This window comes from Mus caroli, chromosome 4 (assembly GCF_900094665.2).
Source record: "Mus caroli chromosome 4, CAROLI_EIJ_v1.1, whole genome shotgun sequence".
Taxonomy (NCBI): Eukaryota; Metazoa; Chordata; class Mammalia; order Rodentia; family Muridae; genus Mus; species Mus caroli.
Window position 1 is genome coordinate 111,388,961 of NC_034573.1, and position 25,498 is coordinate 111,414,458.

The following is a 25,498-nucleotide window of genomic DNA, read 5'->3' on the forward strand; positions in this document are numbered from 1 at the left end:
TTTTGCCTACGGAATCTTGGAAGTTGTCCCTCCCATCTGCCTAAAAATATTGAAGGTTTTTCCTGCTGTGTTGGCCTGCTCTCCTCTGCTTGTTCTGTGCTCAGGCTCTCCTCCCCCTCCTCCTCCTCCTCCCCCTCCTCCTCCTCCTCCCTTCTCCCTTTCTTTCTTTTTGGTGGTTCTGGGGATCAAACCCAGGTCTTCACATATGCTTTCTCACTTGGGCTGTTCTTTGATTTTATTTTGGGTTTCTGTTTGTTTTGGAGGAGTGGTTATGCTTTGAGACTCTTGCAATGATCTTACTGCAGACAAGAGAATTTGTGTGTGGTCCCCAAAACCTGTTTGAAAGGGCCTGTTGGTGTTGAGATGTCTGGATGGGGTCAGGAGAGACTCTCGTTCCATACCAGGACTTGGGATAGAGTGGTAGATGGGCTCCAACATCATGGTCTCCTGTCTCCATACACAGCACTGACTTCGGAGCTCCCTAGGGGCCTGGAGCCCCAGGCTGCAGCGAGGCTTTGGGAGTTGCAGTCCTCAGAGCTTCGTGTCCCAGAGCTTGGAGCCCTAGGACAACAGAGCTAAGGGGCTTTGGGTTCTCCAGGGTCCCCATTCCCCAACTCCTTCTTCTATACACCTCTTTGTGCCTGTTTGTCCCTGAGGGCTGAACTGCAGCGACCAAAAACACCTCAGAAACTAGGTTTCTCTACAGGGCTCAAGTCCAGAGCAGAAACTGCAGAAGGGAAGGAGGAAAAAAAAGAGAGGGGTCTGTCTGTATCCTGCCTAGTCACATGCATAGCTTGTGTACCTTGCCCTGGCACCAGGAAAGTAGGAACCTGGGCAGAGTGTGGGTGTGTGCTGTGTATCTATGGAGAGAGGGGTCACTGTCAAGACATATTGTGTGTGTGTGTGTGTGTGTACGCGCATGTGCAGATCTAATGGGTGGGATGTGGATGTAGGTCTGTGGTCATTCCATCTCTGATGTGTGCAATGGAAGTCAGTGATGCATAATGATGTGTGTCTGTGCACATGTCTGTGCTCTGCGAATGCTTGTGCTTCATGTTTGAGTGCCCTGTTGTGGTAGCTTGCATGCTGGGTGTGGTTGTGCTTAATGTTTGTGTATGTGGCCTTCTTTGAGCAGTGTGTGTCTAGCTCTGGGTGAAGGTGTTTGTTTCACAGGCCTGGAAGAGACCTGGGGATGAAGGAAGAGAGGCTGCCTCTGTCTGTGACCAGATCAGCTGAAGCCATGCTGAATATGAGAGGAAGGTCCCCAGGGTGGGCAGTGGGCACAGCGGCGGCGCCTTCCGGGTTGGTGCAGGGCTGGTAACTGGAGCCCCTTCCCTCCATGAAATATTGATTAGCTTGGAAGGCAGCCCTGACCAGGGAAGGGGCAGGCAAGGAGTGTGCGCTGGCCGCTGTCCTTGGTACTGCTGATGCTGTCCTGCTGAGCCTCTTTGCTCAAGCGGGAGCTACCTAAGGAAAGGCTTTGAGCCTAACACCATTACCAGTCCCTCTGCCCCCGATGAGTTTGCCTGTCTCTGCCAGGACACCCTGTAAGTTTTTTTCTCCCTATCTACGATGGGGGAGCGTGAGAAGCAGGTGAGTGTCTTACTGAAACAGATATCTTTCAGGGCGTTTGTCCCAGGTTGGTCCGAGTTTACACATGTCTATAGTATTCACCAGACTGTTAGTAGCACCCCTGTCTATTCTCACAGGGGTCCTGGTGACGATAAATGATGTGCATACCAGCTGTGAGACAGAGTCAAACACCTATTCCCCTGTACCTCTGGTCTGCCTGGGAGTTCTGTGGCCATGTAGGCAAACTTTACATGTGCTTGGGGGTGCAGAAATTGTTTTTTCAGTGCTGGGCTGAGATGGACTAAGTGTTTGGGAGCCTCATGGCCCCTGGGATCCTACTGCATCCCAGGCCATCCCCAGAGTATCAGACCCTTCCCTGCCAATCCAAATTCTACCTTTCCTGTTGGATATGGTTGTACCCAACTGCAATCCTAGACGTTTGCGTAAAAGGTTGCAAACCAGCCTTGTCTACATAGCAGGATCCTATCCATCTAGCCAATTAATCAATTAGTGTCCCCTTTGGCTTCTCCTGCTTCTGAGGCAGACCTCTCTGTGGCCTCTACAGTGAGGTGGTGTAGGATTGTCCACCTGTATTCTCAAGTCATCTTCTCTGAGTTTACCTTTTTTTTTAATGCCTTTATCTAACCTCAGCACTCTGGAGGCAGAGGCAGTCATATATCTGAGTTCTAGGCCAGCCCAGTAGACAAATCGAGTTCCAGGACATCCAGGGCTACACAGAGAAACCCTATCTCAAAACAGAACAAAATAAAACTCAACCAAACAACATCAAAAGAGAGACAAGAACTCAATCTGCAGCACAGGCTACCTTGAACTCATGGGATTCCTTGTGCCTCAGGCTCCCAAATGTTGGAATTACAGGCCTGAACCACCATGCCCATTGTCCCCTGAGCTCAGTGGATCTGCTTCCTGTCCAGTGGCTCCTATACCCATAAACTGCAGTGTTGGCTTAGACTCCTTGTGACCCATTTTCGCTTTGGCCAGGTTTGTCCTCAGGGACCTCAGGCTCTGCGGATGGCACCTTACATCTTCATCTTCCCTATAAATCAGCGTGGAGTCCATTTACCCCTTTCTCCAAAATGTGTCCCTTTACTCCCTCTAGTGACTCCCGAAGCCCCTCCTGACTCATGCCTACCCTTTCCCCTTCCCTCATGCAGGGCAGCAGTCTAGTCCTTCCAACCTGTATGGAGCAGCTGTTCTCTCCACCAGCCTGTTTCTGATTCTTCACGAAGTGCCAGATTGATCTCTGGAAAGCATGGTGCTTAAATCGTGTTAGATTTCATTCCTATGGGATTAAGAGACATGCTGCTTAGCTCTACAGTCAGGGCCCCTAATTGACTGCTTGTAAGCCCTCTTTCCAGTCCCCTCTTCCCTGTTGTGTTTACCTTCTTTTCTGCTATGCTCTGCTCTTGAGCCTCTGAACATGCCTGTTCCGTAGTTCCCACTCTTTTCCTGTCTTCCCATTCCCACCCATCTTCTGCTCTGCTCTGCTCTGCTCCATACTTCTTCCTGATGCTATCTCTGGTTCTCCCCATCCTACAGTGTTCTTTCTTTTTACGGAGCACCCAGAGTTTTCCCTTGGCATCTCCAGTCCATGAGTCCTGAGACTATGGTCTACAGGCCAGTAGCAAGCTGGTGAAAACTACACAATTCCAGGCTCCATCTGTGAGCCCTAGAGTCAGAATTGCATTTCAGCACGATCCCTAGGTGATTTGTGTCGGCGTCTGAGCCTGAGAAGCACTGCTTTGTATGTTCATTGAGTATACTGTTTGTATTGATGCATGGCCCATCGCCAGGATATGGGAGGATAATCTCTGATGCCAAGTTTAGCACCATCAGGTGATGGCTGCCATGTTGGCTAGGTTCCACAGTCTATGGTGGAGGAGTGGATAGTGGAGATGGCCAAGAAGACCGTATGTAGCCTTCCCACCTGGAGTCTCTACCTGCCCAGGCCTGAGCTCCAGCTCTGTAACTGTGCAGAAAGTACTCTGGCTACCCAAGGAGGAGTCGATTAATCAATAGAAAGCAGTCGTCAAGCATGGAGCAGAACTTGTCCCTGTCTCAGAACACACATGGGTGGGAATGTCTGTTATTTTAGCACATGGGTGGAAATGTCTGTTATTTTAGCATATGTTTTGGAAAGGAAAATATTTATTGTTTTTTTCCTTTATTATAGCATTAATGCGGTTTCTAAAGTAGTAGCTTTAGAAAACACAATATGTCACATGAAGAAAATAAAACTGACTCATGGATCCTCTCTTCATCGGCGTTCATTTAGTACTCTTGGTTGCCATTCATTCTTGCAGTAAATATTTACAGAGCCCTGCTATGTTGTCAGACCCATGCCAGGTCCTGGGATTTAGGGTGAAGAACACAGTTCCTGTTTTTAAGCAGCTCACAGCCTGAGGCTGGGTATGGAAGACAGGCACTGAACAAGTCACAGACTGCGGTATATTCATTTCCCAGGGCTGCTGAGACAAAATAGTACAAATAAGACAGCCCAGAGCAGCCTGGCTCTGTTCTCCCACAGCTCTGGAGGTTGGGAGTTGGAAATCGAGGTGTCTGGCAGGTCGATTCCTGGTGGCTACTAGCAGTCCTTGGCTTGTTGACTCCAGTCTAGACTTACATACCATTCTTCCTTTGCCTCTCTCTGTTCAGTGCTGTCTTCCTGCAGGGGATACAAGCTGGAGTAGGGACAACCCCACCCTCACCACCCTTCAGGATGACTTTAATCACATCTGCAAAGATCACATTTTCAATCAAGGCCACACTTTAGGTACAGGGCCTCAGGGCTTTAACTGTAACATTCAAGGACTGACCAGAGTTCTGGAGCAAGAGGGAGGGGACTGACTTTGCCCTGGAAAGTTGCTAGGAATGATGACCTTCAAAGGGGAACTGAGGGGAGAGCAGGAATCAGGTAGGCAAGGGGGCGGGGGACAGACAAGCGTGCAGTTCTTGGAACATGGCAGTAGGGGAAAAATGTAGAAGAGTGCCCCAGGTAAACAGAGGAGACACCGTGGTACTTGTGAAGAATGAAGAAAAAGAAGTTAGTATGGTCCTATTACAGGATAGGACAAGAAGCCAGGATGTAGTGGGACCTACAGGGGGAAGTCAGGGACTGAAGTCAGGATATGAGATGGCTGGGGTCAAGCAAAGGGGTTGGGTTCTTCCTGTGTAAAGACCATCTCTTTCTGTGACTGACCATCCTGGGGGCTGAGTTGCTCTAAGTTGCTGTTCTGAGGGGATACACAGAGCCATGTCCTCGGGAGTCCCCTGGCTGGGAGAAGACACACGTCAGCGCTGAGCCTGGAAGGAAGCAGGAGGTGGCCCTTGCTTTCCATGTGCCTGTTCCCCGGCCTAGAGTCTGCTGGACCTGTGAGGAAGGACACTGAACCCTGGGGCTCCGTGAGGGAGGCACATGATCACTGCACCCTGCATTACTGTGAGGGCTGTGATGGAGAATGTGTCCAGGGCCTGGGTGGTGCTCTGAGGTGAGAGACCCAGATGATGGGAGGACACAGATCTCTCAGGAACATATTTTCAGTGCTCTGCTTTCAGAGACTGTCTGGAGCCTGGTGCCTTCCGTCATAGAAGGCTCTGTGGGACTCAGCTCAACCTTTATCACACCCTCAGAGAGCTCTTCCTTTTCTGTGTGTGATGGGAGAGGACCCCAACCTTACCCAAAGCTGACTGTAACTGGCTCTCCTGGACTGGGTGGGCCAGTCTGGGTGGAGGAGAAGTGGGTCAGCTGGTAGCCATGGTGACAGCAGCTGCTCCCTGCCAGCTTCCCATCTCTTTACCACAAACCTCTCCGATGAGCTTCTTTGTCCGGTCTAGCAGAGATGGGGCCAGGAGAATGGGGTTGGGGGTTGGAGTGTGTATGAGTGTGTATGTGTTTAAGCTCATGCAAGAGCCTACTCCAAGCTGGTGTATGAGCCTCAGCCTAGGGAGCCAGCCTCGGGATAACACACATCTCGCTTTCCTGCCAATGGAAGCAAGGGGCTTTGCTGTTGCTCCTCTGACTGGGCAGGGCCAAGGGGAGGAGACACTGCATGTGACTGTATGAGGTGTGTACACAGACTCTGAATAGCTGTGTGGCTACTTCTGTGTGTCTTTGTGTGGGTGAGCGTCTTGGTTGGGGCATGTGCATATCGATGAACACTTGTGTCTCTGTCTCTAAAACGTGGGTAGCAGCTTTGTGGGTTTGTATGATGCTATCATGTTTGAAATTCTCTCTCTCTCTCTCTCTCTCTCTCTCTCTCTCTCTCTCTCTGTGTGTGTGTGTGTATGTATGTATGTATGTATGTATGTATGTATGTATGTGTTGGGAGTGTTGTTGTCTGGAAAGACAGAGGTCTCCACACTAGGAGATTAGGTGAGGTTTGTTCCCCACCCCACCCTGGCAGCCTGTGCCTCTTGGACTAGCCTGCCTCACCCACCACACACCAACCCCTGTCATCCTCCCACTGCTCCCTAAGTAGAGGAAGGAGGGGCTAGAGTTAGGTCCTCTACCAGGGTGAGAGGCAGGGTTCTTAGGCACCAGCCCCAGCATCTAGCACAGACTCTACATAGATGCTGACATAGCTACCCACCATCCCAACTGAGAGGTGCATATGTCCCCCCACACACCTAGAGTGGTGTTTGGGGGTGATCTTATTAGTCCCTGGACTTCCTTCTGAACACGCTGCACGGGGGTGGGGTGGGGTGGGTTAGGAACCAACTCTGGAAAAGTGTTTACCATGTTCCAGGCACCGTCGTTCTCAGCAAGCAGGTAACTGCCCAGCTGGAAGGCGCACACGTACCAATCTTGTTTTGTAACCTTTTATCTACCACTCCTAGAGCAGAGCACACGTGGTCATCCCACTTTAGGGAAGAGGAGCCATGTGCTGGGGGTTGGAGGTAGAAACTCTTCGACTCTGCTTATGAGTGGCAGGCCCGGCTGTCACTGCCCAGCTCCTGAGCACGTGCCTTCTGGCTTTTTGTTTGTTTTGTCTTTTTCCATCAACTCCTGCTGGCCCATCTGACCCATAGTCAGCTGGGAAAGCTGGGTAGGTGTAGGTGGTTATCAGATTCTTCTTGGAAGACATGGAGGGCTTGGGCCTCTGGGCGACTTTCTCAGAGTTAGGAGTGCCTCCCACCCGACTGCTGGTTATGGCACTGGACCTATGGCAGTGGTTCTCAAGCTGGGGGTCTGGACCCTTTCACAGGGGTAGCCTAAGAGCATCAAAACCCACAGGTATTTACACTGTGATTCAGAACAGTAGTGACGTTACAGTTATGAAGGAGCGATGGAATATTTTATGGTTGGGGTCACCACAGTGTGAGGCGCTGTATTAAAGGGCTGCAGCATTAGGAAGGGTGAGGACTGCTGGTCTAAGAGACAAACAGGTACTAGGGAATATACCAAAAGCAGACAGAGGATGGGCCCAGGGCTCCTGAGCATTCTGGCCTGCATGAGTCCTTCATTATTAGAGACTGTGTGGTGGCACCTGCCTGCCATCCCACTTAGGATGTGGAGGCTGAAGGGTCAGGAGTTCAAGGTTGTCCTTAGCTATAATGAGCTGGAAGTCAGCCTGGGCTGCTTGCGACCATGTCTCTGAGGCAGATGGAGCTCTGAGTTTGTGGCCTCGAAAAGCAAAACAAACAAACAAACAAACAAAAAGCAAAACAAGAGGAGGAAATAATATCTGAATACTGGGAGGATTTGCTCAGTGTCCCACAGCTGTCTTCGGCGTCTGTTTCCCCTCTGGCCGCTGCTAGGATTCCCTAGGGACAAAAGCCTCAACTTGCAGTCTTTTTGTGCTCGATTCTGTTTCTTTGCAGACCCTGTCATCGCATTCCTTCCCCCTGGAAGCCTACCCTGATTGCCTTTACCTCCTTTTCTGAAAATTGGTATCTCAGCAGAAGTGAAGCTTTGTGCGGATTCCCTAGGGGGTGTGCTGTTGAGATAGCACAGCCCCTTGTGATGCGGAGCACCACACTCAGACTCAGCAGCTTGGTGAGTTTAACCTTCCCTTCTAGGTTAGAGGGAGGGAGGATGGGAACTCCTGACGGGTGATGGGAATCTGGGCTTTAAAAGAAGGGTTGGAGGACAGCCTTGGATGTATCTCTTTTCCATTCCGAGCCTTGATCTCCCTAACCGATGTTGAAAGGATGGAGTATTTAGGGCTTGACAGATTGGGCTCAGAGGCTGCTCTCCTGAGCTGGCGCTGGAGCACTGTGTTGAGGGCCTTCTGAGGTCTGTCAGGTCTCTGGGAACAAGGTGGACTATTGATGTCTGCTGTAGGCAGATAGTGGGGAAAGATGAATGAGCCTCAGTCATTTGCAGTCCTTTCCTGCATAATGGTACAAGCACCCTGGGATGAGGTCCATGGGCCTCCATGTTGTAAGAATAGGTGGTAAGTTCATCTTGAGCTCTTGGGTTCTTCATTGCTTGTCAAGGAAAACTGCTTGACTTGTTAGCCACATCATCAAGGGTGCAAGGGGCTTGTTAGGGCCTTGAGAGCTGCTCCAGGAACTGTGGAGTGCCTAGGGGAGCAAGATCTCAGGTAGAGGTTCAGCTCCCAGGGCAGAGAAGGAAGCACTAGTCCCATTCCTGGGTATCTCCTGTTAGAACCAGCTCCTCTGCTGCTGTGTAGTGGGTGGGCATCATTGCCAAACACTGCTAAGTGAGGTCTTTGCAACTCAAGGAGCCCTCAAGAGGGTCATGACCTTTGAGGTGTCATGAACTGGGCAGGGAAAGAGCCTGCCTGTGCAAGCAGGGGGATGCTTGATATGACCTTCATGGAAAGGATGTAGTTCATTTGGCGATCATTCGTGTCCATCAGTGTGCAACATACTATGTTCTGGGTTCTATTTGGACCTCGTTATACCCCGGCTCTGCCGCCTTCCCTTCCAAATCCTTGTGATTTGACAGCTCGGGGGGTTGCAGTGTAGTGGACTATCTTCTTCTGGAACCCACTGTGATTGGATCCTGTGTCTCTGGCTCCCTGCAGAGAGGACTGAGAGACATGTTATTGTTACCATCTTATTCCATGGCTCCTTGTTTTGAGACAGAGTCTGATGTAGCCCAGGCTGGTTCCAAACTCATGGAACTACAGATGACCTTGAACTTCTGGTCCTCTTGTCTCTACATCCCAAGTGCTTGAGGCTACATGTGTGCCAGTTAGACAAGCACTCTGCCAGCTGAGCTCTGTTCTGAGCCCCACGAACCCCAGTTCTGCCCCTGCCTGCAGCATGTAGTCTCACACTCAGTTTCCTCGACAAAAAGACTGTCCCATTGCACCTGATGTAACACCTTCCATTTAACACAAAGATGAAGAAACCAAGACCCAGAAAAGAAGACAAGAGGAACCTGCTTCTTCTGACCCACATCCTGATGCCCAGCCCTTCCAGGTTTCTGTAGGAAGACGTGTGCCCATGACCTTAGGCCTAGCACTTTGCATGTGTTTCCTCCTGCCTTCTTGAGGAGTAGCCTGCACACTAGAATCACGTAAGCACTCATCAGTACTAAGGAAGGATGCTTGAAGATGAGAACATGGCTCTTTGTGGTAGAGCCCTGGATGTCAGTCTGCTTGTCAGTCCATTTATTATTCGCAAGTAAACATGAGCTCCCAGGTTGGCATGGTCTGGAATTCTGTCCCTTCTCACCCCCAAGTGTCCTGGAGGCTCACCAGGAACGTGTTTGCTTTTCTACTTACAGTCTGGGATCTCTGCCCCTTAAATGCTTGGCTTGGGGAGCTTGGACTTTATCATTGTAGATACTTTCCTTGCAGTTTTCTCAAAGAACTCAGAAACTCAGGGTGGATGGAGAGGCAGGGGCATGTTGGCCTCTTTATAGACTTAGGAGACCCAGGTTCTAATCCAAGCCATGCCACTTTCTCGCAGAGTGGGACAAGCTGTTCTGCTTCTCTGAGACTCGCTGTTCTCATCTGCCATGAAGAGATAACAAGGCATCTAGCAAAGCTACTGTAGTGGGCAAATTAGACTCACACTGTGGCAGAGTCACAGCATCAGATAAGCCCTGTCCCATCTTCCACCAGAAGACTGTACAGATACCCCCAAACCCACACAGACTGGCACAAGAACTGGAAACTAAACAGAGGAGATCACCACAGGCCACAGAGACTTTCCATTAGCTCTAAGGCTGATGGGGGGTAGAGAAATACAACCCCAGAGTCTGTAGCACCACCCAGGACAGCAGTCCCCACAGCCCCAGATGGCAGAAGGAGGCTCATCTCACCCCCTTATCCACAGCCTTAATTCACTGGGTGGGCTGGCAGGAGCCATGTGACAGAAGGACTAGTAGCTGTCCTCAGTGGCGTGGGGATTGTCTTCCTCAGCCGCCAGAAAAAGCAACCCCCCTCCACTTTCATTTCCCCTGCACTTTTCTACATCCTTTTGAAAATTCAATCTCTCAAGCAAAATGTCCTGACCTGTGGGATGCACAGCCAGCCCAGGAAGACTGGATGCCAACATAGAAGCTAGGTGGTACAGAGAACAAAGAGATGGCTTTCTTACTGTGCCTGAGCATAGCCAACTAATGTGGTCTTGGACTTAACAGCTAAGTCACCGAGCCAGTGGTAGCTGGAGACCCCACTTCTAGGGCTGGAGAGGTGGTTAAGTAGGTAAAGGACTTGCTATGCAAATGAGGGCCTGAGCTCAGCTCCCCAGCTGGTCTGGCCAAATTACTGAACTCCAAGTACAGTTAGAGACCCAGTCTCACAAAATAAGGTAGAGAAGGATTGAGGTGGAGGCTGGATGCCAGTTTCTTGCTTCCACACATACACATACAAACACAAAGAGACTCCACCTCTGTGTAAGACAAGGCCATGACGCCTGCCATCCCCTCCCCCAGAGTGTTCTCAGAGTCCTCTGTCCTCCTCTTCCTTGGCTCTTATCGTAACCAGCATTAAATATTTAATGATACAATTAGTTATTTACTGTCTGTCTCCCCTCCTGGACTGGAGGTCTTGGGAGGGCAGGACCAAGTGGCCCTGGCTTAGTGCTGTATCCCTGGCACTCAGCCTTGGCCTTGGAATTTTAGGAAATTAAACATTTGTTGAATGCAGTTAATGAGGACAGTAAATTTTTGTACTTTGGAAAGGGATTTGGCAATATAGTCCAAGAATTTTTTTTTAAAGCCCTAATATCAGGCAGAATGCTTTTGGATATAATGGAGAACACTGATTCAAACTGGCTTAGGCAAGAGAAAACACATTCTTTCTGAACTGAGTACCAGATGACAGCAGGCTCCAGGTGTGACCTGATATTCTCTGTGCTGTGTACTGTGGTCCTCAGCAGTGCAGGTTCTGCCTGTGGCTGTGCTGAGGTGGAAGGGTATGGGTTGGGAGGGAGCAGGGCTCTACCACTCCTAAGGTGAATTGATTAAGCAATGGCCAGATGTCTACTCCCCAACAAATAACTTGCTGAGGAGAAAGCCAGTGGCCTTAAGGTAATCAGTCTCTGTCTCCGAAGCAACAGGCAGGGTAGCACTTGGCCAAAACCATTGTCTGCTAGCCAGCAGGGAGAGGGTTGGGTGTTCCACACTCCATCACCGCCAGTCAGTCCGTTCCTAAGGCAGTCAGCAGAGCCTTCGTAGAGAGATGTTCATCTCAGCCTTTGCTTGTTTTGTTTGAGGCGAGGTCTCATGTAGCCCAGTCTGGTGACCTGATCCTCCTGCCTCCACCTCTCCAGCGCTGAAATCACAGGCGTGAAGCACCACGCCTGGCTTTAGTCTTTATTTAAAAGAGAGGAGAGAGACATTTGGAACAGATTCAAGAGGAAACTGCATTGAAATATTTAAGTCAATTATGTGCCGTCTGTACAAGGGACGATTACAGTGGCATTGAAACATTTATACAAAGTGTTAATGACATTGGGAAATGCTTACGATATGATGTGAGATGAAAAATACCAGGGCTTAAAAGTGTATTTTGAGAGCACAAAACAGAGCTGGGGTAAACGCCGACAGCGAGACCTCTCTGCAGTACTGGGAACTGTGATTTTTGACTCCACTTTAGACTTTTCTGGGCCAGCGCCTTTCGGAAGAAGCTGTTCCTCAGACTGCATAGACTTTTGTCCTTGCTTGTCCTTGTCACTTGATAGGAGAGCAACCTGCCTTGGGACTGTTCTCTGCATTTTAATCCTTATAGCTACCCTAAAAAGTAGAAGGGCTTTGATTTTTTTTTTTTAAATTTTACTTTGCTGAGGAATTTACTGAAAACTCTTTTTTTAAAAAAAAGATTCATTTATTTATTTTATACATATGAGTACACTGTAGCTGTCTTCAGACACACCCAAAGAGGGCATCAGATCCCATTACAGATGGCTGTGAGGAATTGAACTCATTGCTAGGAATTGAACTCAGGACCTCTGGAAGAGCAGCCAGTGCTCTTAACCGCTGAGCCATCTCTCCAGCCCCCTTACTGAAACTCTTAGCATGTTTGGTCAGAAAGTCACCCAGCGTTTGCATGGGAGCCTTTAGAGTCCCACCCCAGCCTAATACTGCCAAATGGGCATCCGCGGCTCGTCCATGCCAGGCAGTAAAAGTCTCACTTTTTGTTCTCTAGGGACTTTGCTTATTTTATTTTATATATTAAGACACTTTAAATTACATGTTTGTTTAAAGTGGGTGGTGGTGTGCCTGTGGCATAGTTAGTATGGGAAGATTAAAAGTCAACTTTTGGAAGTTGAGATTCCCTAGGACTATGTAAGTTCCAGGGGTAGAGTTGAGGTCAGGCTTGGCAGCAAGCATTGTACCCACAAAGCCAGGTTGCTGGCCTTGGTTTTGATTGTGGCTATGGTGGGGAGGGGGGTGTCACACCCCAGGCCTCATACATTAGGCAAGTGACCCTGCCCTCATTTATTGAGTCAGTTGGAGGTTCATTCATTTCATCCTTACCACCTCAGAGAGGCCAAGGGATGACCCAAACTCCCACAGCTAGGAGGCGGTGGGGTTGCAGGAGAGTCACGGGTCTTATGCGGAATCCCTTTTTCTCTCACTCACCTGCAGAATTGCCTGAAGCCCTGCCATCCTGGGGACCATGTTTAACGGGGAGCCTGGTCCAGCCTCGGCAGGGGCCTCCAGGAATGTCGTAAGGAGTTCCAGCATCAGCGGTGAGATCTGTGGATCCCAGCAAGCTGGAGGTGGGGCCGGGACCACCACAGCCAAGAAACGGCGAAGCAGCCTGGGCGCCAAGATGGTGGCTATCGTCGGCTTGACCCAGTGGAGCAAAAGCACCTTGCAGCTCCCCCAGCCTGGTGAGGGGTGTGGACACAAAGAAATGGGCGAAGTGGGGGGTTGTGGGGGATGTGTTGTTGAGTTTCCAGAGATTTAAGAAGAGGTGCACACTCTGTAGGTGCTGTATGGGCCGGTGTGTGTGATATGCTGTGGTTCTCACTAGCAGGCAGTAACAGCCCAGAGAGGAAAAGTCAGGCACTCCAGCCTGCACAGCCTAGGGTGGTGGAGTCTGGACTCAAGCCCCAGTTGTCCTTCCTGGCTCCTGTTCTACATGCTGCCGCCTCCACGTACAGACGTGTACATTTATAAGAAACAACCACGCTAAGGGACCCCACGTTTTTTACAGACACACAGCTCCATGATCCTGTTTGTCATTTCTCAGTCCCCTAAGGACAAATAGCCCCACAAATACAGTTGCATAGTCATGCATAGGTGTTGCAGAGTCACACAAGACAGAGACAAATATATGGTTCACACAGTGACATACCCAGAGTGTTCATTTGCTCAGGCATGCCTCTTACACTTCCAGGAAAGCATGGACCTGTCGCTCTTGTTACACTGCCCATGGTCGCAATAAACTCTAAATATGGGTCTCTGAACAGACAAAAGGACCCACATCACTTAGATGTATGTACCTGTGCCTCACAGTGCCACACTTACACCTTAGCTGATACATCCTCATGTATACGGCATGCATTCTCAGACGGCTAGCTATAGAGTTTCAGTTATGTTCAGACTTGGGCGTACCCACCTGGTTTCACACAGCCACATGTGGTCCCCACACCACAGAAGAGCCAGCTCTCTCAACCCAGACCCCCTCAGTTTGTGGCACCGGTCCAGATACCAGCTGGCTTTGTTTTAAATCTCTTCCGGCTTATTTTGCTCAGAGTAACAACTCCCCCAAAACCCTTCAAGAAGGCAGCTGGACGGGGGTGGGGAAGGGTAGAATGTTGAGCATCCAGGGAGGAGGCTCATCAAGACGCTCCACTGGGGCTGGTATTTGGGGGTGCTTTTCCAGACCTTAAAATAGATTTTTACAAAGCCATCTTCAGGAACACAGGGGATGGTCTTTTCCAGTGCTCAGGATCCCTTGTGGTTTCTGCTCAGGGAAAGGCTCGATAAGAAGGGGTATAGGGGCAATCGGTGCCTTTGGCTGGGCAGTGTGGGCTTGAGAGTAGGGAGAAGGGAGGTGGGAAGCTGGACTGGAACACAGAGGGCTGGGATGAAACCAAGCAGAGGATTAAAATTCAAAGGCCTTGGAGGAGTCGGACTCCAGAGGTCTGAGTCTGGTGGTACAAGCACAGGAGTCTAGCCTCAGACTCAAAGACGTCTCATATGCAAAGTGATTGAGAGAGATAATCTCTAAGGCCAAGGCAGGGCCTGAGTCACTGGGAGTCATTGCAGAGATCTGCTGTGGCTTCAGACAGCAGCAGGCTGGGGTGAGAGTAGATGCCAGAAAGACCTGCTGTCTTGGGGAGAGGCAATGATGACAGGGCATCTGGATCCCTTGTCTTTGTGGTACATAAGGGCACAACTGAGGGCTCAGGGTCTGGGGCCAGGGGAATTGCCCAGACATTCTTCCAAGTGCAGGCCCCTGTGACTCATCTAATCACTGAGTGTCATAGCAGGAAGGGCCCTCGAGGTCATCCAGTCTGATGTTCTTACTGATCTATGAGACTTCCAGAGCCTGAGGAGAAGGCACTTCCCTGGGGAACGACCCCAGGCTGGCCTGTGTGGCCACACCCCATCATTTACTAGATGGACAGTTCAGGCAGGCTGCTTCACTTCTCTGAGCCTGCTGTTTGTTGAAGACGGTAATATATGCTTTATAGGGCTAACCAGTTCGAGGGGGAAAGGTCTTGCAAACTCAGAGAGAAATCCTCCCTCTGACTTTGTTCCTGCCCAGCCTAGGCCCCTGCTGAACAAGGGAGTTAAGATAGATGTGCAGAGGTGCACAGCCTCCTGTGACTGGCACGTGGGAGACACTCGGCAAAGTGTTAATACTTTTTTAAGGTTTATTTTTATTCTCATTTCTCTCTCTCTCTCTCTCTCTCTCTCTCTCTCTCTCTCTCTCTCTCTGTCTCTCTGTCTCTCTGTCTCTCTCTCTGTCTCTCTGTGTGTGTGTGTGTGTGTGTGTGTGTGCGTGCGTGCATTCATGCACATGCACGAATGTATGTACAAACTTTGAGTATGCCAATGCCTCAGCCTGCAGCATCCTCCTGGATGGGAGAATCAGACAAGTATGTGGTCACCTCGCCATGGACATTGACCCAGGGATTGCTGCTCTGAGAAAAGATCCCAGAAGGGGACCCCTGTTGCCCTAAGTAGAAGGGCTTGATTGCCCGTAGAACTTGGCTATGAGGAGTTAGGAGGGATTCTTTTCCTCAGCCTAGCCTTTGGGGCTCTGGATCGTCTCTTGCAAGAACCCCACCCTCCCAGTTCATGAGTAGCCTATGCTGGCTGTAGCCCTGCCTGATCCTCTTTGTTCCTGATCCCAGTTCATGTAGTGTAATGTCTAGTCTGTCACACCAGTCCCTCTGGTCCCCTGCCCTCTTGTAGTTTATCACTATGCTTCCCTAATGCAGATCTCTAAAATCCCACCCTGTGCTTTAGAGGGCTAGTTCTGGCTCCATAGCCCTCTGTGGAACTGTCAGAAAGTCACTTTCCAGTTAGGGCTGTTTCCTCTTCAGCAAAATGGAGCTAACAATGCCCTCTCCCAACTTCTTCTGAGATCTGTCAGTTTACTGAATTGTGGGAACAATGAAGGGTGAGGAGTTTGGGGATCCTAGGACCTATGTAAAATCTGACCCGACATTAATCAGGCAGAACCACAGAGGGTCATGCTGGGCTGAAGCAACCCCCTTCTAAATGTCCAGTACCAAGGACAGAGCCCTTCCCTCCTGTGCTGGCTGAGTCAGGGGCATGAGAGTTGTGGAAGATGGTAGAGTGTAGCTGCAGGCCATGGCTGCCGGTCTTTTGTATGTGATAGCACAGAGAGAATGGCTCCTGGAAGCTTTCTCCAGGGAACACTGAATTATTGCAAACCATTTGGTCTGGTTTTCTAGAGGGAGCACCATAGTTATTCCCTGGTTCAGCAGGGGCCTAGGCTAACTGGGAACGAAGCCAGTGGGAGGATTTCGCTCTGAGTATGCAAGACCTTTCCCCCTCGAACTGAAGAGTTTAATCTCTGCTGAGTCACACCTCCAAGAGAGGAAGCACTGGGAAAGGAGGGGTGGCATGTCAGCAGGCAGGCAGTCTGAGGGCCTCCTGGCTAGCCCCAGCTCTGTAGCATCAGAACCCAGACTCCTCCTCACTGAAGTGATGGAGGGGCCTAGAGAAGTGCATATCTCAGACCCTCCAGGAGTCCCCCACTCATGGGTACTCACACCGGGTTGGGCAAGTCTTATCTAAGAAGGTGATTTCACTTCCAAATGGGTCAGAGCTTTCCCAGGCTCCAAAAGAATGTGTGTTGAGGGGGTGAGGATGTGAGGGGGAGGCAGGGTGACTTTCAGCCCCCATGGCCATCTGTCTTCTGAGTTAGAGGGGAGTCGGCAGTTAGGAGTCAGGAACGGAGTCCCATGGCAGGTCACACGACATGGGTGGGTGGACATCATGATGTGTGGTGAGTAGATGGGCTCAATTCTAGATGTTAAAGATCATATATATATATATACACACACACACACACACACACAACCTGTTTGACAGTGCACACTCTATCCATGCAAAACCTGGAGGGCCTGTGTGACTGTGTATATACAGACACATGATATCATACATGAAGTTATTCACATATATGATAGTCAGCCCTCCTGTGTGTCTATCTTATGCTGTGTAAGAAAAATCTGTCCGAGCTAAAATGACTCTGTGTGTGTGTGTGTGTGTGTGTGTGTGTGTGTGACAATGGTTCCTGGATGTGCTGGCTATTCTAGCTATCTAGACTAGATAGGCTACATTGAGTTTAGAAGCCATATTCCTTGGCACACTGTCCTGTTCTCTTTGCCTCCCCTCCACCACCCTATCTGCTAGAGTTTGTCCCCTCGGCCTTCTCTCATTCAGTGGGGACTTCCTGAAGGGTAAGTGGGGCAAAACCTCCCTTTCCTAGGCTGGGGACTTGACCATTCCCTCCATAGCCCATTGGCTGCCTTCGGAATCGTGTGCTGCTACTCTGCCCTAGGCATGCTTACTGGCCACTCCACTAACAGTTTTCTTGGGCTTGTAACTGGTGGCAGCAAATGGCCCTTTTGGTACAGTCCCTATCTGAGTGCCACTTCCCTCCCCATCAAGTTGCTCAGCCATCAAGCTTTAGCAGGGGAGTCCCTGCAAAAACCCCAGCCTGTCTTCCCCCAACCCCACCCCCGCCCAGGAGGAGAGCTGTCTAGAGGGACCACACTGCAATGCTAAGAAGGTTGCCATGGAAACCCAGGCAGGCTGGTGTGCTACTCAGAGAGGGAAAGTGCCCTGTGTTTCCTGCCAGGCTAAGGAGGGGGCTGGGGCCCCTGAGCAGAAGCTACAGAGACAGGGTGTGTGTGTGTGTGTGTGTGTGTGTGTCGGGGTGGGGGGTTGGGGGGGTTCTTCTATGGACCTTCTCAAATCCAGCATCAGTCCTGGACAAGCTAGTTACCCGACTCTGACCTGACATTCATGATGCTCTCCACCAGACTTACCTTGAGAAGACAAGTTTCAAATGGCCAGACTTCCAGCGGAGCAGCAGAGAGGGCTTTGGAGTCTAGTCAGATATCTAGAAGAGAAAGTAAACCTGGAAATCCTAGAACAAACTTTCCAGAAGTGAGAGGAAGAAGCAAGTCTTAAGTTTTGGCGTTCAAGATGAAACAGAATGGGAAGGTAGAGAGGGGGAGCCTAGTGAATGGTGAGGGCCCCAAGACTACAGGGCTGTTTACTTCCAATTGAACTTCTATTGGAGCACACAGCATGTCCCTGGGCAGCTTTGGGGTCAGCTCAAGTGGTGTCCCAGCCTTGGCAGATCCCCACCTGCCTCTGATCAGAGAATCTCTTTGGTAGCACTCTTCAAGGAGCCTAGGCCATGTTTTGACCTTTTCCCCCTCTCTCTCCTTGGGATGGGAACCCCAGAAGGGGCCACCAAGAAGCTTCGAAGCAACATCCGACGGAGCACAGAGACTGGCATAGCAGTGGAGATGCGGAGCCGTGTAACCCGCCAGGGAAGCCGGGAGTCTACCGATGGGAGCACCAACAGTAACAGCTCCGAGGGCACGTGCGTGCACCTGCCACCTGGCTTTCCAGCCGAGACGCCTGCATCCCCCTCCTGCCCTAGCATCCCCTGTCCCCTCCTACATAGATACCTGCATTTCCCCTCCTATCCCAGCATCCCTTGTCCCCTCCTACATAGCAACATCTCCGAGGGCACATGTGTGCACCTGCCAACTGGCTTTCCAGCCGAGATGCCTGCATCTCCCCTTCCCCAGCGTCCCCTGTCCCTGGGGTCCAGGTCTCCTCGGAGGCCCTGGGCACATTTTTTGTTCTTTTATTTCAGGAAGGACATTGGGGCTCCTGCCTCCCATTACCCATCCTACACCCTGCTCCAGAGGACATATACAGAAAGGAAACTGTGACCCTAAATTCCTTCTAAGCCTAAACCCATTTTCATGGCTTAGTTGTGTGAAATCTTTATAAATCACCTTGCTTGGAGATTAGGGAAGAAACTTGGACTAGATCCATGTTTTAAAAACTGTCACATCTTACCTTGTGACTCACAGGCAGGAAGTAAAATCGCTGTAGTGGGTCAAAAGCAGCACTAGCAAAATAACTAGATAATACAGGTGTCACCTGTGTGGCAAGGGTGGATTGCCTGGAGAACCTGAGTTCTTTATCCAGGACATCCATGGGGGGCTGGGGTCTTAGCAGTCTTTGTTTTCGGTTTGGTTTTTTGTTTGTTTCTTGTTGTTTGGGTTTTTTTGCATTCGAGTTGCAGTAAGCGTTTGAAAGTCATTGCTTAGACAGACACTTCACAGATCTGTTCTAAATTGGGCTTTGTAGATTTTGTGTTTCATCAGGCCTCTATAATTTTCAGTCTTGGGATCCTGTGGCTTATTTAATATGCAGTTATTGTCTCTCACTACTGTACAGAGACTTTGGCATCCCTGTGGGATTGGATCCAAGACCTCCCACGGATCCAAAACCCACAGCTTCTTGAATCCCTTAAATACACTGATATAATGTTTGCATACAACCTGTACACATCCTCTGTATACACCAGATCCTCTAGATCGCTTGTAATTCTCCACATAAGCTAAATGCAGTAGAGATGCTTGTTAGACAGGCCTCACTATATAGGTCAGGCTGGTCTTGGATTCAGAATTCAGAATCCTCTTGCCTCTGCATCCTGAGTATTGACTGATATTATAGGTATCCACCCCCAATTCCAAGCTTAGACTGTATTGTTTAAGGAATGAGAAAAAACCATCTATATATGCTCAGTACGACTTTTTCCTCCATATTTTCAGTGTGTGGTTGATTGAATCACAGATGCAGACCCTATAGAGACAAATGGACAACTGTACCTTCTCACGGAAATAAGTAGCCATTAGTATTTGTACATGAGACCTTGTACAGAGTAAGCTGGGTACCTAAGGCTAGTGATTCCCTCTCTGGAAGCCATGTGCTATGATCATTTAATACTTGCACTTGCCCTTAGTGAGTGTGTAACACACCAGTGTCTCCATGTACGAGAGAGGAAACTGAGGTCCCTGAATGGCACAGGCACAGTTTTAATGTGGTGCCCAAGTCTTTGTTTACACTAAGGTCATTTGATTCCATAGCCTTTATTCACAAAGTCCATACTGTATACTACTACCACCAGCACCACCACTACCACCCCAGTTCTGAGATTTTTTTTTTTTTTTAGTCTACATCTTTCTATTTCTTCTGAGGTCTCACTGTCATAAGAATGTAACACTAAGACTGGGGGTGGCAGTCACACCTGTAAATCTAGCACTTGAGAGATGGAGGCAGCACCAAGAGTTTAAAGTCAGAGACTTAACTACATAGTGAGTTCCAAAATAGCCTGGGCTACAAAAGACATTGTGTGAATAAAAAAAAAAAAAAAAAAAAAGAGGAATGGGTAGAGGGGTGGGGGGTGGGGGAGGAAGACCAAGAAATGAGAGAGTCGGAGAGAAGGTTCAGTCAGTAAAGTGTTTGCTGTGCAAGCTGAGTGTGGGTCCCAGCACCCATGTTCAAAGGCTGGATATGATCATTCACATGCCTGTAAGCCCATTACTGGGGGACAGAGAGCAGGATTCCTAGGGCTTGCTAGCAGCCAGTCTCTCCAAATCTACAAACTCTAGGTTCCATGGGAGATTCTATGTAAACAACTAAAGTGGAAAGTGATTGAGAAAGTCACCCAGTGATGACCTTTGGCCGACACACACACACACACACACACACACACACACACACACACACAGAGCATGTGTTCCCACCCCCAGTCCCACAAAAAGAGTGACACTAGGCTACTGTTGATGGAGGCTAATGAAGGCAGGTGTCTTTGAAGCTTCTTGGGGATGGGGGGGGGGGAGATAAGCCTTGTAGGAGAAGTACAGGTTCTGTCCCACAATCCTATTGCCCCCTGCCTGTCACTGACCAGTGGAGCTCCAAACTGTCCAATGGGGATTCTTTTCTGACCCACCTTTCATGGCTGTCATTAGGAGACTGGCATGTTCTAGTTCACTGTGGCCCCTAAAGAAGCTTTCCTGTTGGCTATGCCCTGAACCCCCGGGGCCCGAGGAGGCAGTGGCAGCAGCAACAGAACAGAAGCAAAAATCTGTTGCCATTTGTTATCTCAAGTATCCAGAACTTTTCCCTGTGCCAGCTGCCCCAGTCCTCCCCAGCCCCCCAGTGAGCACTGTCATCTCTGTTGTGGACAAGGCCAGACTCTTCTGTCTTGGAAATGTCTGTTTCATCTGTAAAACTGGATAAGGGTTCCCACCACACAGACTGGTTGTAAGGATTAATGCTACAAGGCACGCGGAACACTCAATGCACTGCTGGCAGCTGGCCAGCTTTCAATCACTGTCAGTTTTTCTTGTTACTATTTCCGGCCCCCTCCTCTCCAGTCACAGACCACCCACAGTCACCTGCCATTCATCTAAGCCCTATCATTGGGTTATTTTGGTCTCTGCTCCCGTTTTGAGCACCATCTCACCTTATTGACTTGGATTTTAAGTTCCTGGTTTAAAAAAAAAAAAAAATCAAACCTCTGTTCTTGGAACTCATTCCAGACAGAGTCTCTCGTTCTTGGCACTAGCATGCCTTTGTGAGGATACATGTGTCCAGCAAGCCCTGCCTTCTGAGGCTCACTTCAGAACTCTGGGGGCTTGGGCTGAGATGTAGCTTCAGTTGGTAACATGTTCATTTAGCATGCAGGAAGCTCTGGGGTCTGTCTCTAGCACTGCCTAAGCTGAACATGGTAGTACATGCCTGTAATCTCAGAGGTCAACAGGTAGATTAAGGTGATTGGGAATTCAAGGTCACCCTTGGCCACATTGTGAGGCTCAGGGAGTCGCAAGAACTTGTCTCAACAAACAAAACTGAGGCTCAAGGATTCAAATGCCTTAAATATCTTCATTATCTTCTTTAGTGATACCAGAGTGTCTTTCTCCAAGTTAGACGTTGTGATACCTACTTGTTACCCAAGCACTTGGGAGGATGAGGCAGGAGGGTTGTCATGAGTCTGAGGCCAGCCTGGACTTCCTGGTGAATTCTAGGTCAGCCAGAAATACATAGCGGGACTGTCTGAAATGTAGCCCAAAGTATTTTTTTCTTCAATGTGCAGAAATGACAAATGTTCACTCCCACTTAGAATAGTATAGTTACACTGTATAGAAGAGAACCTGAGACCCAAGGCTCCCAGATGGAAGGACTCTGCATCCACCCCATCCGAGCCCACCTGCTACCTCACATGCCTTCTGTGTCCTTCTGCAGGTTTATTTTTCCCACACGGCTTGGAGCTGAAAGCCAGTTCAGTGACTTTCTGGATGGCCTGGGACCAGCCCAGATTGTCGGGCGACAGACGCTGGCCACACCCCCCATGGGTAAGTCTTGCTGAAGAAGGGCAGGTTTGGGGGGGGGGGTGCATAGTAGAAAGGAGGAGCTCTGGGGTCCAATGTGTGGTAGAGCCAAAGGCGGCAGCAGCATCAGAGGCAGCAGCAGGTGTCTTCCTGAGGTGCCAGAAAGGACCCCTACCCAGCAGCAGCTTTTCCAGACTGTCGCATCCCTCAGTGCATAGCTGGGTCACATTGTTAGCCCATGTTGACTTACCTTCCCTAGACTTTCTTGAGCCTCTGTTTCCTCATCTGGAAGATGGAATCAGTAATTCCTGCTTCAGTTCTGCAATCTAACCCCTCTTCTTGCTGCACTCCTGTTAGATACTTTCTATAAAGCATTTTAGCACTCTCCTTAGGAACCGTGGCTAATTGGACTGGTTCCTCCCATCAGTGACTGGCACCTAGGGACCTTTAGTAATTTTCTCATCTCTTCCTGGCAGCTAGGAAGTGCTCAAAGCCCATGCTGGGTCCTCTTAGCAGCTTTCAAATCTTCCCCCAACCCTGTGCTTTTGGGTCCTGGCCAGGCAGGCTTCCCCATTAGTCTAACCTGAGCTTTACCTGGTCCAGATGTTTCTGATGGTGCTTGACCTTTAAGCCTCAGAGCAGAAACAGAAAATGGAGCTAGATTCTATGCCAGGCTTCTTTGTATGGTACTCTCCTTTCTTCCTTGAAAGAGGGGTCCAGAGGACCCTCAGAGAGGCAGAGTCTACTCTTCCAGCCCGAGTATCAGATTTGCTTAATTCCAAGCTTTTGCTCAATATCTCAGGCCCTTCCCTACACTTTGAGAAGTGGCAGCCACTACCTTATAATGAACCCATTAGAGCCTAGAATATTTTGTGTGTGGTGCCCCCTTGTGTTGCAGACCGGGAAAAACAAGTATATATTCATGGTTAGGCACCCTTTGGTCTTTTTGCTGAGGTCAGGAACCTCTGGAGTGAGAAGGACGAATTTCAGGGTGTGTCTAACTGTGGTGAATTCGTGCCCCCAAAGTATGCAGTACAATAATAACATGACGGTTGACAGAACTCAAAGTCTCACCCATTTAATTGGAGGGAGGGGGACTCAGGTTTATAATTCAACACTGTCTGAAGGGAGTTCCAAACACTACTGTATAATTCTAAACTTTGCTCACCCACAATGAGCACAGCTAGGAGTTCCTGGAAGTCAGCATGACTGAGTCCCTTACCTTTTTTGGAGTGTGTTGTGAGCTCTCATCACGCAGGGTGTTTAGGCCTGCCCAGCCTGTTTTTCCCGGGGTCAAAGATGTGCTGGGCAGGCTCCTAGCTTAGCTTCTCTTTGCATGGATACTCTTCTGTTATCCGTCTGCCATATGCTGAGGAGACTGGCTGAGGGCTGCCGCGTACGCTGCATCCCCCAGGCTTGCCTGTTCTGTGTAGTGAAGCAGAAGCCCCTCACCCACCATCCATGGGTGAGAGTTTGGCAGTCATTAGTTATAACCTAAGTATGTGCTCCTTGAAGGTCACTCCCCACAGTGTGCCTTGGTCCCTTTGAAGTGGTCTCCTGAGAGCTATTTCTTTCTTTCTTTTTTTTTTTTTTTAAAGCTTTATTTATTTATTTATTTATTTATTTATTATATGTAAGTACAGTGTAGCTGTCTTTGTCTTCAGACCCACCAGAAGAGGGTATCAGATCTCATTACGGGTGGTTGTGAGCCACCATGTGATTGCTGGGATTTGAACTTCGGACCTTTGGAAGAGCAGTCGGGTGCTCTTACGCACTGAGCCATCTCACCAGCCCGAGAGCTGTTTCAACATGTGCAGTTTGCTCTATCATATTCCCTTCCCAGGGACACTGTAGCATCCCCTGCAGATTAATGTTTTCTGTTGCATCCTGCCAGCCAGCTCCATGTGACCTCACTTGGACATTCATTCTTTTCCTTGCAGGAGATGTGCACATTGCCATCATGGACCGGAGTGGCCAGCTGGAGGTGGAAGTGATTGAAGCTCGGGGCCTGACCCCCAAACCAGGCTCCAAATCCCTCCCAGGTGAGGCTAGGCAGCTGGGAGACCTGAGGAAGGATCCCAGTAGGGATGGGGTACCAGCCAGTCCCCAGCTCAGCAGTAGCCTAAAGCGGTGGGAGGTTGCTGAGCAAGATGGGTCAGGAGTGGGGTGAGGAGACACAGTGTTTGGGTCGTCTCTTTGTCTGCTGGGTTCACTGGCCAGCTCAATCCACTCCCTGCCAGGACTACCTAGAGGGTGGAGACGAGGCAGGCTGTGGCACTTCTCCCAACCACACTCCTTCATTTTCAGCCACCTATATCAAGGCTTACCTGCTGGAGAACGGGGCATGTGTAGCCAAGAAAAAGACAAAGGTGGCCAAGAAGACTTGTGATCCCTTGTACCAGCAAGCTCTGCTCTTTGATGAGGGGCCTCAAGGCAAGGTCCTGCAGGTCAGTGTTTACAGGGCAGACTCTCAAGTTCTCCAGGACAGTGTTTACAGGGTAGGCTCTCAAGTTCTGCTCAAGGATCGAACCAGGGGCATTGATGTATATCTGTTAATCATTGTGTGGGGGGGTGCACATGTACGGGGGTACATGTCTATCATGGAGTCAGTTCTCTCCCTTCACCTTGGCATGGACTCCAGGGATTGAACCAAGCTTCTGTGGTAAGCACTGTTCTCCTGAGCATCTTCCCAGCCACTTTCCCTCCCCCCCCAGCCCCCCTGCCCATTTCCTCCCTCCCTCCCTTCCCCCCTTTTATTTTCCCAGCATGCTTTTGTCCCCTGTCAGTTCATAGGGTTCTGGGCATGGCAAAATGGCTCCCCAGTTCTCACATCAGGGCAGGAGAACCAGGCTGTAGCTACCGCCCACCAGTGCTCTGTACCTCACTGGGGACTGGGTGTGGCTAGGCACTCTCTAGGATGATTGTGTCTGTCAGAGAGGATTCTGTGAAGGGAGGTGTGGTTTCCCCAGTGTGCTGATGAGCAGGCAGGGGCTTGGAAGGATGAAATGACTGTTAAGTTGTGGGACTAGAGGAGTCCACGTTCAGGTGACTCTCGGCCCAGCTCCTTGACAGTGAAACACTGTTGGTGGGTCTTTCTGATGAGTGGGAGGGGAAGGGGTTGCCTCATTGTGCCCTTTCTGTAGATGAACCCGAGCTCACATAGGCCTATATGATTTTCTTGGCTCTGTCCTGAGTTCAAATTCCTGCTTGACAGTTGCTGTAGGTGGTATGTGTGAGAAGAGATGGCTTGGAGGTTAAGAATATATACTACCCTTGTAGAAGACTGCTTCTATTACCCATGTTGGGTGGCTCAGCTGCCTCTAACTCTAGCTCCAGGAGGGTGAGGTGCCTCTGGCCTTTGGGGAGCACCTCCACTCAGGTGTATGTATGCACATGGGCAGCCACCCATTAAGTTAAACCATGGTGGGGGCTGCTATTGGCTTGCCTTGCCTAAAGACTCCTTGCTTTTTATTTGTAACAAACACCTAAGATTAATAAAAAAGAGAAAAGATTATTCTGACTGAGTTGTGGAGACTCCGGTCACTGTCAGTCGGAGCTGTGGAGGAAGCAGAGGAAGAGCCTGGAATCCCATAATCCCCTTCAGGAATCCACCTCTGATGTT

General features: G+C 49.8%; 1 protein-coding gene across 1 annotated transcript in view; it reads left to right on the forward strand.

Annotated features, from left to right (window-relative positions):
• Nucleotides 1-25,498, forward strand: part of Rims3 (regulating synaptic membrane exocytosis 3) — a 40,985-nt gene that overhangs the window by 9,602 nt on the left and 5,885 nt on the right. Inside the window, exons 2-7 of the mRNA XM_021160890.2 lie at nucleotides 7,414-7,588; nucleotides 12,605-12,852; nucleotides 17,924-18,065; nucleotides 21,791-21,900; nucleotides 23,817-23,918; nucleotides 24,184-24,323. Of these exons, the coding sequence (XP_021016549.1) occupies nucleotides 12,636-12,852; nucleotides 17,924-18,065; nucleotides 21,791-21,900; nucleotides 23,817-23,918; nucleotides 24,184-24,323 (711 nt within the window). The 5' untranslated portion in view covers nucleotides 7,414-7,588; nucleotides 12,605-12,635. The remainder of the gene's footprint in view (nucleotides 1-7,413; nucleotides 7,589-12,604; nucleotides 12,853-17,923; nucleotides 18,066-21,790; nucleotides 21,901-23,816; nucleotides 23,919-24,183; nucleotides 24,324-25,498) is intronic.